The sequence below is a fragment of the Papaver somniferum genome, chromosome 6, assembly GCF_003573695.1.
Source record: "Papaver somniferum cultivar HN1 chromosome 6, ASM357369v1, whole genome shotgun sequence".
Taxonomy (NCBI): domain Eukaryota; kingdom Viridiplantae; phylum Streptophyta; class Magnoliopsida; order Ranunculales; family Papaveraceae; genus Papaver; species Papaver somniferum.
In genome coordinates, this window is record NC_039363.1 from 67704728 (window position 1) to 67725750 (window position 21023).

Consider the following 21023-nt stretch of genomic DNA (forward strand, 5'->3'; position numbering starts at 1 on the left):
AATAAGTCATGTAATTAGAACAATTCCTTTGGTTCATATTCCAAACAGTAAAGGAACAACAAATATATTTGGTATCAACTCTATTCAACCAAGTGATATGAGTCGGACAAAGGCTCTTCTGTTTATCTTAACATAAACTCCTTCGTCAAGTCCTTAGATCTATCTTATGTTCAATTACTATAGTAATCGTTTAAGATTAATCCAACAACATTATTAATCCAAAGAATTGTGTTGATGCCGATCTATTCAATTAATCAAACCAATCTATCGCAAGGATAAACCGATTATTAATTGGATCCTCTTTTACCGAAACAAGTATTGTGCACACTAAAGATTATGAACCCACAAATCAACAATCTTCAATATCTTCTTCGTCTTCAAATCTTCTTAGATCTTCAATAATAACCTGCACACAATCATTTGAATCTTTTGTGATCAATCACGCACAGAACGAAGTCTGTTAACAACGGATTATCACAAGATTGTCTTTAGAACTAACAATAGTCTAAAGATCCTTGTCGAAACTCTGAACTAGTTTGAGTGAATCTTATATCAAAATAGAAGATTCTCAAGCATAAACAAACTGGGTGCAATCAAAGTTCAACCACCGTTAGTCAATCAAATCAATGAAAACTAAAGATAAACCACAATTATCTAGTTTCCCACCAACGGTACACGCTAGAGCTTCTCTATACCAAAGAAGACTTTAAACTGAGCGGCCGTAAGAGATTTCGCCTAATTAGATTACTCTCCTCTCCGAATAGGCGGCTACATCAGTAACAACACAACAAAGAAGAAGCTTGTTGTTACGAAGGATTAGTTTTATAGGAAGGAAAACTTCAAGTATTTATAGACAAGGAAGTTTGGACACCAAGGAATTTCCAAAACCGAAAATATTCATTAAAGCACAAATTTGGTTTCCATAATACCTGGAAATGCTCTGTCCAAAAATAATAATCTAAATCTCTCAAAAAATCTCTAATTAGTAAATGCACATTACTAATTCTTATTTTCCCAAAAATGAAGTTAATCACCTTAATTAAAAGATTCTTAACTTATTTATGTTTCGATCATGGGATTCTCTTCCCTTATCTATTAAGGAATAACTTTGAACAATTAAAGAAATAAACATTCACAACACGTGTTCAAAGTATGTCGACATCCTTATTTTATAAGTTCTCTTTCACACTTACAACCTTGAAACCGATTTGTCGCACTTCCAAACAAGTTTAGAATTTGTTCATCTGACTTTCAAGAACTATTCGATTGATCAAATAATATTCAATCACAATCATGGGTTTAACGGTTCTACCAAAACAATATTCGGTTCTACCTTCCATGTGAGTATTGTGCATAGTCACGCTAGATTTCCAAAATTCGGTTGACTAGGTACTAGGATCGGTTCCCCACATATATATGGTATCTAACTTATATGTGTTGCACATGTCCATAGGATCGGTTCCCCTTTTCCTAAAAACATGTTGCACATGTTCATGGGATCGGTTCCCCTTTCTGCTATAAACCTTGCTGCACCTCATACAAGGATCAGTTTCCCTTTGTGATGTACTGCACCTCTTACTAGGATCGGTTACCCTTTCCCATATTTGATTAGACATAAAATCACAAACCCGACCATACCATCTCAGGTGATTACTTAAGATCAGTTTCACTAATAAAAGTCATACCAATACATAAGTCAGGCCTTTGTGAATAGTTCTACCAAAAACACAAACAAGTCGTGAACGGTTATACTCAATCACACATATTGGTTGTTCATAAGATATACAATGAATAACAAAACCAGTAACGCCTGGCGATTTCCTTTTCGATTCACAAACAAGTTTATGAACTTACTTCCTTAGAACACATGTAAAACATTATTCCCTAGGATGAAATTCTCACCTCATACCCATACATAATCACAACAACATTCAAATGATTATGGCGATGTCTTATCTACAAAGTTTAATGGTTAAGCAATAAACCTCGCATTGTACTCCTTAATACTATGTCTATATAGAGTTCAAATATGCTTCCCAGTTTTGTTTTCAATATGCACGACTTGAAAGATACTTTAGGGAATGAAACAGTTCAAGTCAAATATCACTAACCTCAAGTGGAAGGATGATTGTTGTGGTTGTAGCTCCTTGCTTCTTCACATCTTCAAGTCTTCGCAATACTTGTAATGTCTCATTATCCTAATACTTTCAAGCTAACCTATATAAAGTTGAATTTAGTACATAATCAAGCGACTCTTAACATGAGTTTTGATTCACTAAAATATGACAACCAAACTTGACATACCAACGCTTGGTGGTTTCAACCGAGCTATGATCTAACATAAGGTTTTGAAAATGAGTTACGGGAAGTTAAACACGAATAGTCTTCGCCTAAATCACGCACAGTGGTCATTCAAAGGATGCTTCAGGCACAGGGAATGATGCTTATGGCCAGTCTTAGGGAGGAAATCAGATGAAGAGAGATATCAGAAAACAAGTTATTGCTCTGAGAAGTTATGAGAAAGTTGTGTGTTAGCTTGGAGAAATAGAGGACCTATTTATAGCAGAATTCTCTAATCTCAGGTCGGTGAAGATATGGATTGCTTTCCGTGCGTAGTATTTCTCACTTCTCTTCAGAAATAATTAAAAATAAACTAGGGTGAGTTTATCTCTTTATTCCACCGCCTTTACTATCTTCTGCGGTAAGAAATAGGTCGGGTATTTATCACACGTGCGTAGACCGCCCGACCAAAACCCTAATTGATATCCCCCCATTTTGTGAAGTTGAGTCAGCCTTTGTGATGATGTGTTGAGTGAGAGAAATATTCTCTTTATCCGAGTTGGCCAAGATAGAGAGATATTCTCTGATTTGTGAGAATTACTAGGATGAGTCACGTGAAAAGACATGGAATGCGTCAGAAATCGTGTGTAGAGTGCGAGAGAAGCTGAGTTTGAGATCCCTCTCTCCATGGTCGGTCACATGAAGACCGTATTATTGCTTGTCGGTTCCTTTATTGAGCATGTGGATCTCAAGGGAGCTTATCCATTTTTTTGGATATACATGTACAGTTCAGACCCAATTTACTAGTCGTGAGTGTGTTTGACACGTTAAGTAGGCTTTATCCCTAGGTGAGGCTTCTTCCTGAGTCTTACGCATGTATAAGACTCTTCAGACGAGTTGGCTCAGCTCGGATAACGCCATCTGAGGCTTGGCCGACGCGACTGAGGCTGTATGAGATTTAGCCGACGCGACTGAGGCCGACTGAGACTTGGCTGACGCGACTAAGTCCACCTGAGACTTGGCTGACGCGACTGAGTCTCTCCGAAGTCAGCTTCGGGAAAGAAATGAAAGCTTGCACGCCTAATAATGTCTTTGCGAGACTTCGGCTCACTTGTCTTTGACCAGCGTATCTTGCAGAGATGTGCTAAGAGTCAATTATGTCTGTGTTGTGGGGCCGACATGACTAGTGTATCTCGAAAGGATGTACTAGGAGTCTGTCAAGAGGGCCCAGAGGCAGAGTAACCGGCCTATCTCGCGGGGATGTCATAGAAATTATTCGGAAGCCTCAATAAGTAGAGCCAGAGGCTAGAATAAACATGACCAGTGTATCTCGCGATGATGTACTAGGAATCAATCCTCGTTAATCCTTCAATTCCATGGTCCATACCTAGAAAACCAGCTTCTAAGCAGACAAAACCTTGGCATGATTGTGCCAAAAAGAATAAATAAATAAATATATATATATATATATATATATATAGAAACCTTGGCATGATTTTGCTTTTAAACTTCTTTCTACTGACTGTGATTAATAAAGTCTTCTTTTTTAAAGAAAAAAAAGAAAAAAAAATGGCCTGATCAGGTGGTATAACATTTTCGATCTGAAGATCGCTGCTCACATTCTGCTCGTTGTGCTAATTTAGGTTCATGGTATATCATTCTAAATGTAAACGATGAATTTGTGGATATTATATACTCTCGTGTAATAGCCTTTTAAGTAGTTTAATAAAATGCATGCTTCAAAAAAAAAAAAAAAAGTGGTATGGCTGGTCAACCAATCACCTTGCCCGACCCGTTTATTTGGTGCGAATCCTACGACTGTTACGCCCATACTCGTCACGCCGGAGAACTAAACCTTCAGAGAGCGAAATTAGCACCAATAAAGCCTTCCTGGAAATGTGTATACTTTTCTCGTTTACTACACCAAGCCAGAACAACTTCTTTCCCCAAAACCCACTCCTGCTCTCAACGATTCCAAGTGATCAGAACTAGGGTTTTAAGAAACCCACCTTATCTCGCTGTCTCCCACATTTCCTCAAATCATTATCAGTATCCTCAGCTCGTAACTGTATCAAAGTTTGTTAATGGTTCTTTTAAGTCAAGCATGACTGAATCTCGGGTAAGTCTCTGTTCATCTCTTAGTTTCCCTTCTTCAATAGAAGTATCTCACTTGTTTAAATTGATACATATCTAGGTTACAATTGGATATTTGGTTCCAGTAAAAACCAATTTGGATGAGGAGGATGAATCAATCCCCAAGCTAGAAATATTTGAGGGCATCAATTTTATTGGAAGAGATGATATATCGGTCTCGGATAAACGAGTGAGCCGGAAACATATCAGTTTGAATGCCTCGCTTGATGGTTCTCTTGATGTGACTGTGGTAAGTCCTACGAATATGTAATTAGATAAAAAGGTTTTGGCTTTATATCATTGTGTTTGAGAATGAGAATATACTTGTAGGAGGGAGGGAATCCAATTGTTATTAAGTTTGAGGATGGAAGGAAGAAATTGGTTTCTAAAGAGAGTGCCATACTTGTACATGGGGATATAGTAGAGTTGATTCCTGGGCATCACTTTTTCAAGTATGTGAAATCGGCTGTTGACGAAGTTACATTGTCTTTGGGTACTAACAAAAGGTTTGGCATGAAATCCGGCGAAGATGAAAATATAAATCTAAAGCGAAAGCGGCAAATCGATGAAGATGAAGCTCTTGCAAGAACCCTTCAGGTGTGTCCACATAAAGGGAATGTCGATTTTATTTCTTGTTACTGTTTGACCAACATGCCTTAGTGTTTCGTCAAATATTCACTATTTTACCTAGGTTATTAGGCATTGCAGTTAATGTGTTTTGTGTACAGGATGAGATGTTAAGAGATGTCTCCGCTCCAAAAAAAAATATGGTGACAGGAAGTTCTAGTTACCCTATGAATCAGGGACAGACCAGCTTCGACTCTCATGATGGTTCCGGAACTATTCGCCAGTTTGATGTTCGGAAGGATAAACTTCCTTTAGGTTTCCGGCTTCTGCGAGTCAAATGGCTGCCTTCATGGGCAAATTCTTCCACAGTTTCGATCCAAGATGTGATTCAGGTTCGTCCTAATTTTATTTATATTTGGTCCTTTTGGTGGACGTTGTGTTTTGTGCCTTGATGCCAATCTCCTATGTAAAAGCTACAGTTATTCCTTTTAGCATAATACACAAACTAGGAACGCACAGGTACTAGTAAACTCGATTAGATATTTAAAAGCTTTTAAGAACTGTGAGTACACTGGGTAGGTAAGAACATAAAATCATCAGGAGAATTGGGAAAAACAACTCAAGAAATCCAATTCAAATCATGATTTAATTAAAAGGGTGATATATTCAAAAGAAAGAATATATAAGAGTGAGCAGAAGATAAAAACTCAAATAATGAGAGAATGATTAAACAAGAACCCAAATAAAATACTAAGAAACAAAGAAAAAATGTGATGAGGTTTATGAGTTTGTTATTGTTGTGTCTTTGTCCTGTATTTTTAAATAGCTGGTTTAAAACTGATATTTCTGCTTGGTTAGTAGGGGAATGTGCTCGTGGCTGTTCTTTCAAATTATATGGTTGATACGGATTGGTTGATATCTGGTGAGTAGTGTCTGCAGTTGTTTTCTTTTATGTTTTCCCATGGCTTTCATTTGATTCCTGATATTATTGTTGCACTGGTTTCATGTGTGTAATCTGTGATGTGTTATGATCTAATTGTGGGAGAGGTTCATTGGTTGTAGCTTGCCCAACTCTCACCAGGATACCCCGCGTGCTTGTAATTCATGGTGAAGGCGACGGGACACTGTCTCATTTGCAGGTCCATTTGCTCTTCAGTTATACCATATGACTATTTCTTCATAATTTTGTTATGATATATTAACTCTCTAACTCTTGGTTTTGTTCAACCAAAAAAAGGTAATTCAACTCGTAATCATTTTGTCTCCTCTGAATCTGTCAGAAGAACAAGCCTGCGAATTGGGTTCTGCACAAGCCCCCGCTGCCCATTTCATATGGTACGCACCATTCAAAGGCCATGTTCCTTGTTTATCCTAAAGGTGTGCGTGTTGCTATACACACCGCAAACTTGATACATGTTGACTGGAACAACAAAAGTCAAGGTTTATGGATGCAAGATTTTCCTTGGAAAGATCAAAATGACCAAAACAAAATATGTGGATTTGAAAATGACTTGGTTGATTATCTCAGCGCACTAAAGGTATGTTTTTTCTTCAAAGATGTATGTAGCCTTTGGATGGTCTACCTTAAACTTCTTATGCTAATAGTTCTCTAGAGCCTAGATTTTTATTTCACCTAATTTTAAAAACATAATCAGTAAAGAGCATCGATTATTCCGATGGTATGCACAGCTTATGCTGTCTTTCTACAGTTTCAGCAAAAGTGGTGTTAATGTTAATTAATGATATTTGAACATCTGCAGTGGCCTGAAATTGAAGTCAGTTTACCAGTTATCGGCAATGTCAAGATCAATTCATCATTTTTCAGGAAGTTTGATTATAGCAGTGCGGCGGTATGTTTAAAAAACAGTATTTTATGAAATCTTAATGTTCTACTTTCTTGCGGAAGTCTCTTCCTCATTCCAATCCTTTCCCTTTCATATTTACTTTTGGAAGCTCTTACGGTCACCACGAGTACCATTTCTTCCTATTCTTATTTCTAAATGAACATTTCAGGTAAGACTAATTGGATCAGTTCCTGGGTACCACACGGGTTCCAACCTGAAAAAATGGGGACACATGAAACTTCGTAGTGTTCTGCGGGACTGTGTTTTTGATAAAGAATTTAAAAAGTCCCCACTCGTGTATCAGGTATTATTTGTTACATTAAATTAAATGACAACTTAATGTGTTTTATGCTGCGTGTCAGTGTGGTGACTTGGTCTCCACACCTTGACATCAAATCCCTGGTGTGATTGTAATATTTTGTCACAGTTTTCCTCTCTTGGTTCTTTGGATGAAAAGTGGATGGCCGAGTTAGCATCATCAATGTCATCGGGTTCCACTCATGATAAATTATCTCTGGGCCTCGGAAAAGAACTTATAGTTTGGCCTACAGTTGAAGATGTCAGGTGCTCTTTAGAGGTAATATCATTCTGCTCAAAGCAAGACTGGTCCAGTTTGGGGAATTGAACAGTCAGTACTGACAAATAAATCGTTCAATTCCCTTTTCGTTATGTCACATCTTGTAATTTTCTACTATCTGCAGTGTTGTTACATATAGATTTTGATGACCTTTTCTGTGTCCATTTATAAGCAATTTGCTATCTTCACTTTGTTCTTTTTGTGGCGCTGCACTGAATGTTTTCACTGTACCTGATTCTATTTTTTTGTTTGCTACATTTTCAGGGCTATGCAGCTGGCAGTTGCATTCCGAGCCCACAAAAAAATGTGGAGAAAGATTTCTTGAAAAAGTATTGGGCCAAATGGAAGGCGGACCACAGTGGTCGTAGGTACTGCATTTATAACCCCTTTTAGAGTTAATATAAGTAATTTTCCTTTGGATATGGTCTAGAAAAACCTGCTGACAACTTACATCGTCCTATGGTATTTTTATAACCACCCAATGATTTTTATCAACATATTTCTGATGAATCTGGCGTCCCATTTTCTTAAAATTGTTGGTGAACCTGATAATTCTTGTTCAATCTCGTGATGCACTAACATGTGTATGGTTATCCAGTCGTGCAATGCCTCATATAAAGACGTATACCCGATACAGTGGTCAAAACCTTGCGTAAGTTTTACTCCTTACTTTGTCAGAATGTTACTACTTTCTTTAAGCATCATTAAACTATTCTTCTCTTGTTTGCATTTCGTGGTTGTGAAAGTAACTTCATTCTTTTTTCCCCACACGAAAGTTGGTTTCTTCTGACCTCGGCAAATCTTAGTAAAGCTGCTTGGGGTGCACTTCAAAAGAAGGATTCCCAATTGATGATCCGGTCTTATGAGGTATTTTTTCCTAAGCATTGTTCATCAAGTTTAATTGCTAAAATATAAATTTAACTGAAACCAGAAAATATGTAAGATTGATCTATTCATGATGACTGATGTTTCTTGGTGTCTGTTTCATCAATCACAATAGCTGGGGGTGCTTTTCCTGCCTACATCTATAAAAAAAGATTGCAGTTTTTCTTGTACAGATAATGGTGGTTCCACAGAGGTAATGTGTTTTGTCATCCAAATCTGTGTATGTCAAGCTGTTTGTTTTCTACTATCTACAATAATAATCAGATAATTTATCTATCAGGTTAAATGCGAATCTTCAAAAAATGGTGAAGATCGCCAGATGAAACTGGTAACTCTGTGTTGGAAAGGAAACAAGAATACAGATTCATCATCTGAAGTTATAACGCTGCCAGTTCCCTATGAACTACCTCCACAGCCATATTCCTCTGAAGGTCAGGAATCTTTCTACCAGAGACTACTAAAATTTCTTGCTTCTGTTATATACATTTCACATCACAGCATACAAAGTGTTTTACCGCATCTTCAATTTCTTTTTTCATTTCTTCAGATGTTCCTTGGTCATGGGATAAAAGGTACTACAAGAAAGATGTTCATGGTCAGGTCTGGGCCAGATGAGTGTCAGATGCTTGCAGACTGTTTGTGAGCTGAATTTGATTCTGCATAATGAACTTATTAAGAAGTCTCGAGCTCATTTAATGTATGCTTAGTGGAAGTGAATCTTGCTTCCAGAAAAATCATTCTGCTTATATTTCAATTAATAAAACTTAAAGTTGAAGAAGTCACTGTGGGCGTGTACTAGTTTCAGAAGGAGTCCTGCTTTTACTAGTTTCAGAAGGAGTCCTGCTTTTACTCTCCTATGACTTGTTATTCTTGTTTTTTTTCAACGACCGCGTAAATCCAAATCCATGTTAATTTTGGATACTCGGTCAGGTAAAACTTTCCACTCCCGTGTTAACAATCGGACTGGGTGAAAGCGATATGGTACCTGCAGAAGGCCAAAATGATAAGAGGAAAATTTCAAAAATCAACAACGCAACTGAAACTTTACTAATTCCTCAACTTGGAATTAATAATATAAGAAGTTGGGAAAAGTACAAGCCTCACCACAGTATAAATGTGTAAAGGAAACCAACCAAATGAAGATGTCAAGCATGAGTTCCTCCACATAACAGAATGATGATTTCCAGAATGAATAGAAAGGCAAAAATGGTAACCCTCTTCATTGAATTTGAATGACTCCTATGCATTTTAATTCATACAATTCTGTTTCTTGGATTTACAACAAGGCGTAGAATTAGTTATTGTAGTTCTGCAAAATCATTTAATCTTTGAAGTTTCTTTTTACAGACTGAAAAGTCACCGGAGATAGTTGACGTTTTCATTTCTTGGGGAAGCACCACCATGAATGTCATTATCATCACAAGAAATGGCGAATTCACGATGGAGATTGGTTTCAGTGAGTCTGTTCTTGAAATAAAACGGCGAATCGAACAAGGCTTGGGTATCGAAGTATCAACACAAATTCTAACAGTATACGGGTTGGAACTAATTGATGGACTTGATATGGGAGATTATCCAATTATTGTCGAAGGAACAAGAATTGATCTTAACATCATGAAAAAAGAACTTGTTATCGAAATTGATCCTAATAGAATTCAGATTGTTCTTATGATATCAAAACGGAAAACAATAATTGAAGTTGATAGAACGGAAACAGTTGCAAGTTTGAAAGAGAAAATCCACGGAATTGACGGAAGTCCCATCAAAAGAACAGTACTTAGCTTTAGTGGAATCGAGATGAATGAAAACTATCGAAGTTTATGCGAGTATGGGATATGTCAAGGATCTGAAGTGTCAGTGTTTTATAGAAATGTGAATCATCCAACAAGAAGCGATCAACCTTCGGCGAGAAGATTGAGTTTGGTAGTTCAGACTACCTCTGTACTTAATTCCGCCAGAATTCCTTTGGAAATGTTCGAATCTAATACAACTAGAGAGATTAGACGGGTTTTATTAGACGGAAAAGTTCTTCCTCAAGATGACTATTTTTTCATTCACAAACAGAGAATCATGCAAGACGACTGTAGTCTCCGTTGGCATGGTGTTGAGGATGGGGATTTTTTGTATGTCTTCAAAGGAACTGTTAGCCGTGAATACTGAACTTTGTGAAACTTCCACTCGACCAAATAAGCTTGGAGGAAAGGGCCAGCAGATATTAATTAGTTCGACTTTGAAACTATATATGTAATGTTTTTTTCTCGCAAGATTTTTACTGTGGTTCAGCTAAAACATCATTCGGTTCGGTCCATTCTGCCTTCTTTCTTACACTACGAGGAAACTTCTTCTTTTATTGTACAAACCCAAACCACATTCCCGTGAGCAGTTCAAAACACCTTTTTTTTTTTGGCGGCTTGCCTATCGACGACCAAATAAGATCCTAAGTACAGGTTAATGACAGACTGACAAAATAAGCCAAACATTTAGTTTTAGTTTCTATTTATTTTTTCCGGTTAAAACTGTTAGGCTAAAATCTTAAAGAAATGGAATTGACGACTGGAAATGTAATAGCATGGAAATTGGATGCACCGTATCTTGTAATTCCATTTATTTTCTATATGAATCAAAAGATTACAAACGACCATCTTTGTATGTATGCACCAGAAGAAAGTATTTCGCCTAAATATATTTTTCTACATGGTTAGCATTTCTTGCAGTATCACTATCATCTTCAGTAAGATCTAAACACATGCATGTTAAAGCCCTTCATAGCGGTCGATGATCTTTAGAGGAAATTGACTTAGAGAGGTGGACGTTTTGAACGGAGCAGATGTTGTTGGGTTCCTAGGAATGTATTGATCTTCAGTAGGACCATACAAGAAAAGAGCATCCGGTAAAGTGAAAAGTAAATGGCTGTTATCATTATCATGAGAACTTTTTTCGTCACCATTTTCTACATCTACCGCTGGGGGTGAAGTAAAACAAATATGAATAAGGGAGCCATCTCTAACTCCGTACTCAAACAGTGAAGCTCCACCATTTGTCAACAATTTTAGTAGTTGCACATGATCATGATTAGTTATCATTAAGAAAATGATGAGTCGATCTACCGGAAGTTTCTGTTGGATCCCAATTATTTGCTTTAGATCTTCAACTGTTGCATTTTCGTGAACATCTACATAAAATAAACTTCCTGTTACTGTCTCCGCCACTAATCTCATCATCATCTTCAGTACATATCTAGAGAAAGAGTAAATCACAGCACAAGAAGAAAAAGAAGAGCAAGCCTATGAAAGAAAACTCTGCAATACACTTAAATAATGCTGGAGCGGGAGAAAGATGTATAAAGAGCTGATCATGTTGGCTGCATTCATGGGCGATTTATTAGTTTTTATGAACTTGGGTATAAAGTGTGTGAATATATATACACGAAACATGCTCTTTTTCAATTTAACCAAGTATTTAGGATCTCATTTATAAATTGGATTTACTCTGCATGCATCGATTAAGAAGAATCTGTCGGTGTCAAAAGCAAGAAACAATCGAAGAATGGATTGTGCAACAAAATTCGGAAGTTCAGAGGGTTTCCACGAAAAACAATAACAAATCTAAAATTTTACCAGAACAACGTCAACAAATTTTTGAAGTTACTCAGGAGAGTCCCCGGGGCCAGAGTGACCTAATCCAGGTATGGCGGTACCCTCCTTTGGGAGGGTCGGTTTTCCCACTCGGTTCCTGTGGAGTCGGTTAAAAACTTTAACAAAGAGCGGCCCCTTATAGTCCAAGCGTTATCTGTTTTTCGCATTTTCTTTACAAAAGTAGTCATAAAAATCGAAGGTGACCAAACTTGTGGTATAAAAACCCCACTTAAATGTTGGGGTTCATTAAAACTCCATCTTAAACTAAGTTGATACAAAAATTCCAAATTTTGAAAAATTGATACAAAACCCCAAATTTCAAAATTGGTTTCATCAAATTCTATGAGGTTTCATCAAATTTTGGTTTCATCAAAATTTTGTTTTTTGGGGCTTTTGTGTTACTTTTGTTTTGGCGGGTTTTTTGTAGGTGGATAGTGACACCTTTGGGGTTATAAGTCGCAGACCATTTTCTTTATATAGAGATTATTAGGCGAAGCACAATGGTTGTGTATTTCCCTTAGCTATAGCTCAATTGGAGCTAAGAAGGTGCACTTCATTATGAGTGAGGGGCATCACTTAACTTAACCACACAAAAATTCATTTTTTGTGTAAATAGTATAAAGCGGAAACTCAGTTTTCGTGTGGGTCAATGCGTTGACCTTGACCAAACGTTTCGAGAGTATAAACTTTCAGGAGAAACGCGGATTTGCTTTCTTCTTCTTCACTCACTTCTTTTCTTTCTCTCTCAACCCTCTTAATCTTTTATTACCGCCTTTTGATTTTGATGGTGATTTTGTTTGATCTGTTGGTTGAAATTAAAAGGTGGATGTGTTGCATGATTGAATTTCGAATTTCACCCACAAAATCTCAAAAAGTGAATCATTTTTACTCTAGGGTTTGTAGTGAAACTTTATTTTGATTTTCATGAAATTCTTGATATTAGGTTGATTTGTTATGTTGTATATAAGTCAATAGCAAGATATAGCTAAAAAAACCATGATTATTACTTGTCTTGTGATGAATTGGTGATTAAAGTTGAATGGAATGGTTATTGTATTGGTGTGTTGATTGTTAATTGTTGATTGAACCAAATTCATGATGATTTTTGTGATGCCAAGTGTTGGAATGTGATTATGTACGTGTGTTGTAGGGTAAGATGTATTAGGAACATTTTCATAGGACTATGCATTCTATAAATCCAGTTTCTTCGCCGGATAATCATGAGCATAAGTTAAAAGGCCCCAGGGAGATGATAGGAGTGACATAAGGAGATATCGAGGTAGCACAATCAATGTTAGTGAGTTGTATGCCGGTATTTATAAATATCCTCAAGCTAGAGAAATTGTCGACAATTTTGGGTTTGGATCAATGTTTCGAATATGTTACTCAAAACTTAACGACACGGCTCTAACTAGTGGCATATTATGAGTAACGACACGACTCTAACTAGTGGCATATTCGAGAGGTATTGGCATACCACCAATATATTTCATTACCCTAGTTTTGAAATATGGTTTACATCATTAGACTTCACATAACTATCAGGAATTCTCATTGGCCAAAGAACCCCCATGTGTTTGTAACAAACATTGAGTGATAGATAGTTGAATGTGAAAACGCGGGGTACCAAAATCCACCACCAACTTTTTCGTAGGCAACATGTATGGACAAAACCCAAATGCAATTCCGAGAGTTACAACTTAATGAATCTCAATTAGGAATTATATCAAGAGTTTATATCTCTATCTCTCGCAATCAATATGTAAACAGAGACAAGTCCGTGAACCTGATTATACCGTGAGAGTACTTGGACGATACCAAAGATCAATGTCCAAGATCAATCAAGTCGTATACGACAATTAAGATGGACGTATCTACTTTGATTGATTTTACGTAGAACCTGTGATATTTCAATTATACAAATAAACAATATAATGCGGAAAAGAAATAACACAGACACCAAAATTTTGTTAATAAGCAAACCGCAAATGCATAAAACCCCTGGAACCTAGTCCAGATTTGGATACCAAACTGTATTAAGCCACTACAGACTCTAGCCTACTATCAAAACTTCAGACTGGAATATAGTTGAGGCCGAATCCACTTTCACAATAATTCAGCTACAATCACGCTCCTTATTCCTCTTGAATCTCGCAAGACTCTGCGCAATTGACTCCCTTAGATGAGTTCCTTTACATCTTAAGAGTTGCTTCAACCTAAGTAAAGACTTTAAACCAATATGCCTGCCATATAAAAGCCTATATATGACTTCCGTTCTGATCGTTACATCAAGGTGAGATATAAAATCGTTTGCAGTATACAGGTCTAGCACATCTTAAAATCCGGTACTTACGACTCCAGACGAGCAGCCTAGAATATCATTCACCTCACAAGTAAAACCTACTCTGATTCCAACAAAGAATCGTTATAAAGGAATTAACTTGTGTCTGGGAGGAAGAAATTTGCGATTTCTATTAATCTTACCTGATTGGAGTGAGACTCAACAATCAGTAGCAAGATCAGGATACACGAAGTATCAAGATAAAGATATTCGGACCTGGCTTCATGAATCCCTAAGCGATGTCATTTTAGTCGCTAAATCTAAAAAGGTTTAAGGGATTCAAAAGTCCTAGTTGCTTGAGGTTCTCCTTTTATAGATTTTCAAGATCTAAGGTTGCTTTTGATTTAAGCTAAGGTAGATTTGGAATCAAGCAATCTTTTTCCACCATTAGATGAAAACTCGACTTGAGATAAACACAACAAAGTATACACTCTAGTTAGGATGAACCATAACCGAATCGTGTATAATAAATTGTTCATGAAAGATTGGCCAAAACTAACCAGACGAACTATAAGCTCAGCCACTTTTAGACTTTAATCCTGAGACATAACCATAAGTCATCAAATATGTCTAAATGTGTTTTTAAAAAATCGTTCAAATGTTGATTATCTCATAGAAGTAATTTTGATGCATATGAAAATATTCAACTGGGTAAGTACATGTACTTACTTCCAGTTCGCGAGTTATTTTTTTGTCATGGTACGTATACCGGGTATGTGTACCATTAATACAAAAACAGTTCAGGAGTCTACATATCTTTTTGGTATCCATACCGGGTATGTGTACCTTCCTGAGTTCACGAATCAACAAATATTTTTGGTATTCATACCGGGTATGTGTACCAAAGCCGTTGTAGAACTATAGTTGTGCCGGTACGTGTACTGGGTGCATGCATGTACTGCGACTCCGGACCTATAACAGTTACGCTAGTACGTGATATGATATGTGTACTTTCCTGTATCCAGATTTACAGTAGTTTTATATCTCTCTAATAATCGATTTGAAACATTCCCGAATAACATCAATGTCACATATCACTGTTCCAGGCTATTTTCAAATGACTAACTTGAATCATGATTTAGGTCATAAACAATAAATTTTTCTTAACCAAATTCATCAAGTTTTGAACAAATGTTCTTAAGCTTAGTTATTCATATTTAGAGAATAATTAACAAGATAAACTTGACTCGAAATTTCTATTGTGCTTGTAAAAGTCAACTTAGTTATGCGACTTAGTCTCGTAGATAGAAAGGTGAAAACTTGAGTAATAGGTTGGTTCAGCCTTCACTTACCTTTTGTCGATGAAGTTCTCCAAATGTCTTTTGTTGGTCTTCGCCTTCAAACGTTAGAACCCAGTGATGTCTGGTGCTCAACTACACACTTCTATCCTAACACGAGATAACAAGATATAGTTTTTATCAACTAAATTTGACAACAATCTTGAGATAACAACACTCATGAGTTCGATCAGGCAATGCTCTAACATTATTTAGATATAAAAACAGTTCTAAAGATCTCGTCAATACTTTGATCTAGTTTGAGTGACCCTTATGTTAGAAGAGAAGGATCTCAAGAATAATCAAACTAGGTGCAATCAAAATTACAACAATCGTTAGTTAATCAAATCAAAATCGAAAACTAAATAACAATGCAATTATCTAGTTTCCCACCAACAGTACTCGTAGAGCTTCTTGATCCCACATAAGTCTTTAAACAAGCGGTCGTAAGAGAATTCACCTAATTAGGGTACTTTACTCTCCGGATATATGGCTCCACCAGAAACAACACGAATGAAGTTTTCCTAGATCTTATGATAGTTTTCAAAAAGTACAAACTCAACTATTTATAGAGCAAGGTTGTTTGGACAACAAGGAAATTCCAAAACCGAAAATATTCTCAAGATATTCAATAAGTACCTAATTTCGGTTTCATATTTCCAACTAATATCCAACCTGTAATTCCGAAATATCTCATTAGAAAATATCTAATATTAGTGTAACACTTAACTAATATAACTTTCCAAGAGATATGTTATGATTTGCTGGAAAACCAAAAATATATAATCGAAAATCTCAATTAAAAGATTCTCAATATTTCGGTTTAGGATCACCTCGAGTATCAAGGATTATATTTTGATAATAAAATATAAGAATTATACTCATTTCCAAATTATGTCGACATCTGGAACTTTCCTATTTAGCAAACCATAATTCCAAACTCACACAAAACCGTAAAGTAGTATGTGAATATATAGGATCGGTTTTTCTCTTGGGACCGGTTCTACCATAACTCCTAACATAGGTTAAGATCGGTTATACCAAGTCTCCAAATATAGGTAGGGATCGGTTTTATCATGACTCCCAACAATAATTAGGATCGGTTCTACCAAGATTCCCAATATAGGCAAGGATTGTTATATCAAGACTCCCAACAATAACTAGGATCGGTTCTACCATGTATCCCAAAATAAGTAAGGATCGGTTCTACCAAGACTCTTAAAATAAGTCAAGATCGACTGTACCGTATATCCCAAACTAAGTAAAGATCGGTTATACTAGAACTCTCAACATAAGTGAAAAAGCGGGGGTCTAACAACCACACCCAATATTTCTTTTAGGAATATGTATGGACTAACTCCAATATATTTTAAAGAGAATCAACTAGATAGTCAGACTCAATCAAGGAAAATACATCCAAGAATTATATCTCAATTTCTCAAATCAATATGCAATCGAACAGATAGAAATCTGTGAGACGGATTAATATGAGAAATAACTTGGATGCTACACACTCTATCCTACTACAAGTTAACTTCGGAAAAGAAATACCTGAGTGATACATGAGTTCAAGTCTCCACATACCTTTTGTTGATGAAGTTCCACAAGCTCCCCTTAGTAGTTCTTCGTCTTCAATCGATGAATGTCGTGAAGTCTAAAGCTCAGCTACACATTCTATCCTAATCCGAGACATAGCTATAAGTAGGCTAGAAATCAAGACTTATAGTTTTGGCAACTAAACTTGACAAACAAGCTTGAGATAGCAACGCTTGCGAGTTTGACCGATCAGTGCTCTAACAATCTCTCCTTTTGTCAATTTTACTAACAAAACTATCAATACATATGGATTAAAAAATAAATAAAATTTGTAGCTTCTCATCCAAATGCTTGATTTCCTTGGTTCTTCAACATTACTCGAAATGTTCGTCACTTCCAAGTACTCCAGCGATTCTGAACGTGTTCAACTCAGCATCAGTGTTGTTGAAGATCTGTAGCCATAACAATAATAAAATCATTGTTCTCAATTATTTTTATACAGTGTCATAGTATTATTACACAACATCAAAGTCCAACTGTATCACAACTTTGAAAATAATACTATGGTGATATGTATCACTCCCCCTAAGTCAATACTTCATCTCACAATGAAAACCACCCCCCCTTACATAATGATCTGTAAAGCATATGTATTTGTAGTGTGAACTACACAATAATTCTCCCCCTTTTTTTCAATATAAATTGGCAAAGGTATGAAAACTAGTGGGATCATAATGAAATTCTCATAGAGATACTTCATGAATAAAAGAGAACATATCAACTTTGTTTCGATGATTTCACATAGTCGAAACTTAGTGTATTTATCAAGGAGTTTATTAAGATACAAGGAAAGTCCTATAATATTCCACAGCCGCACTCCCCACAAAGATTTGGCAATTAAGCACAAGTTCAATTAAGAACTCTCCCCCATAAAATGTCGTTCCACAAAGGAACAACAAGAGCGACCTTACTTTCACAAGAAAATAAGGATTTCTTTGGACATTAACAAATTACATGAAACATGAATTTGTATCCTGGAAAACTCAATTAAATTGACCACAATAAAACCCATGATTAATTTAATCGGAAATGCTCAACATAAGAAAACTTACGGCCGTACAGTACTTTCACATAGAAGTGGATCAGGGAAAGATCAATACTGCGGAATATTCAAAGATTCATTATATATTTCATCAATATTTGCATAATGATATCATAGAATTAATCTTTGTAATTCAAAAGTTCATTCTATTTGTCATCATTATTTGCATATTAACACAATAGACTTAACTTTTGACATATATGGGACAATCATAGTTCACGGACGTAAACACACATATCCCATAACATTATTTGCAATATATAAAACCAATAAAGATTAATACTGCAAAATCATCTTACAAATAACTTTAGAATTTAAATAAATAAATCCAAAAACATTGCAAGATGAAAATCGTTGGCAATAACAATGTGTAATATAGGCTATTCCAAACCCTAGTTATCCTTCTTAAAATACTAGAATAAATTCTCATAAGAGTTTCCTAGACATTAAGACTTCTGAAAAATTCTTTATCATCCCCGAACTCCTTGTCGTCAATAGCCATTGGAACATAAGGTTCATGAAGAAAGGAGTCAATTCCAACCTTGACTGATGTCGAACCAGGGCCTTTTGAATCTCAAAAGTCCTTAAAACAATAGCCTTTATTTGCTGAATCGCCTTCCTTGTTTCCTTCAATTCTTCAAGAACACCAGAAAACTTCTGAAGATTAGAGGGGATAGCCGTTGGTTTCTTCATATTCTTCCTTTTTCTCTTTAAGGTTATAGAGGAAGGAGACTAATCTTTTTCCTTCATGATTAATGGCTTAATAATCATATTAACATCTTTTCTATCAGAAGACATGATACTTGGAGTCTCCATACAAGTATGGAGTTGTGAAAGAAATACACAAACAAAGCTCAACAAGCAATCTTGTGATAAAAAGAGTTTTTCAGGAAAGGAAAAAGGAATGTTGGGCTACGAAACTTATATACAGAGTTGATAGACACATATTCGTGTTTTAATTACTCACCGAAAAAAATGGAGAATTGCTAGGGATAACATTCTAGTGAGACATTAGAGAAAAATACATTGAGATAATTGACACCCAGGAGAGAAGATTAACCTTTTAGAGGGTAATTGTGATGGACCTAACCATCCATGATGGAGAGACAATTAATCCATAAGAAAATGCCAGAAAGACAAAGCAACCTTATAATGTAATTTTACAATCATCAGCAAGCGTAGCATCATCAAAATCTATGAAGAAAGTTGAATACGTCTAAGGTTTATAAGTAACAATAGAAAGAAAAGCAGAATTCAAAATCAAATTTGAAGACTTAGGTACAAGAAGTTACAAGAGCAAAGAAAACGATGTAAGTTGTTGAAGTCCATGATACCAAGACATTACAAGTTGCGAAGATCAAAGTGCTTCTCATGGCCATGTAAATATTAATATTGTTATTATTGTGTTTCTTCAAAAAAAAATGAAAAAAATGAAAAAAAAAATGGGAAAAAAGTGAAAAAAAATGGAAAAAAAAAATGAAAAAAAATGAAATAAAAAATAGTTATCTTTAAATTTTGTAGTTACCTTTTTGTTCAATAAAGCCATGGGGCAAAAGAGAAATCTATAAAGAAGTTTCAAATAAGAATAAATTGAGGAGAAGAGTTAACAGTCAAGGTTCTAAGAGGTTCGAGAGTTTATCATCAACAGTTGAAGCCGAAGAAGACGTTGTTTCTACCGTGCATTATGAGAGAGCCGAGGATAAATGCATATTGGTTGCTTTGTACGTTTTCCATATGACACAAGATCTTTCTAGCACTGGTTCAACTCATCACACGTAATTTATCTAGATGTAGAGCGGATGTGTCTCCCCTATTCTTTATTCATCTGTAGAGCGGATACCTTTGATTTCTCTTGCACTCTAATTACCTGGCGATAGGTTGAGAAATTTTATGTCCTCATAGCTCTCTGGAAACTTGTGACAAATTAGAAGTAAAGGTTTTTAGGGTACACCTCTTGTAAACCCTTCCAAGACTATAACTCGGCCACTAGGGCCACCTAGGGGTTTAAAGGCTTGTTGCACATGCTAAGTGCAACCGCGATTCCTGCGACAGTGAGTTAGGATTATTATTTTCATTTTAGTTTTGCTCAAGGACTAGCAAAATATAGGTTTGGGGGTATTTGATAGACACAAATTTGTGTTTTAATTAGTCCTGATAATATATATTGTTGGCGCACATTTTTTTACTAAATTGGGTAATTATTTTGTTTTTGTAGGTGCATGATTGAGCTATGACTCGAAAAACGGTTAAAATTGGGCTTGTGCGCAGAAAATATGGACTTTGGAAGGGAACAAAGATTGAAGCAAATTGGTCGAACCGTGGATCATGCAAATTTATCCTTCCATTATGGAAATCCAAAGGAGTTGTGGTCTACAAAAGGACGAATTAGGAAATAATTTCCTACATGCATCACACAAATAAATACATGAAGATTTGGAGATTTGAGAAAATAAATGACATGCACGAGAAATAATCCAAAATATTCTCTCACTTATTGTGTATTATTTTCATTTAAATGGTGTAAAGTGATGCAGAAAGGAAGATGTGGCACACTACCATTGGGTAATTAGTTTATCACTTAACACATGACAAACTTCTATTGGGTTGACGATGTAATGATGAGAATTAAAATGGAAGGTAGGATCCTTCTGACCCTATATATACAAAGTTATTCAATCAATGAAGGGGAGGATACATAGCGATAAATAGAGTTGTAGAGCAATTCTGCTGATATGGCATGAAGATGAACACGAAGAACAATAGATTGTAAGAAACTGTCGTAAATTTTAAAAGTACCGTAACAGTCCTTTAGCAGCGCATATCTTTGGTTCACCACATTGCTTCGT

The 21023-nt window shown here is 36.0% G+C and overlaps 2 protein-coding genes across 2 annotated transcripts; both read left to right on the forward strand.

Moving 5' to 3' along the window:
• The first annotated feature begins 4126 nt into the window (after window positions 1-4126).
• On the forward strand, window positions 4127-9068 carry LOC113287862 (tyrosyl-DNA phosphodiesterase 1-like). The gene is made up of 16 exons (XM_026536724.1): window positions 4127-4399; window positions 4475-4663; window positions 4744-5010; window positions 5142-5372; window positions 5842-5902; window positions 6043-6119; window positions 6261-6518; window positions 6741-6830; window positions 6994-7128; window positions 7252-7401; window positions 7666-7769; window positions 8000-8053; window positions 8178-8268; window positions 8402-8479; window positions 8567-8717; window positions 8834-9068. Exons 1-16 carry the CDS (start codon window positions 4385-4387, stop codon window positions 8899-8901), a joined length of 2019 nt encoding a protein of 672 aa, XP_026392509.1. The 5' UTR covers window positions 4127-4384; the 3' UTR covers window positions 8902-9068.
• A 287-nt stretch (window positions 9069-9355) lies between these two features.
• On the forward strand, window positions 9356-10921 carry LOC113287863. The gene is made up of 2 exons (XM_026536725.1): window positions 9356-9495; window positions 9634-10921. Exons 1-2 carry the CDS (start codon window positions 9460-9462, stop codon window positions 10444-10446), a joined length of 849 nt encoding a protein of 282 aa, XP_026392510.1. The 5' UTR covers window positions 9356-9459; the 3' UTR covers window positions 10447-10921.
• Window positions 10922-21023: the final 10102 nt, after the last annotated feature.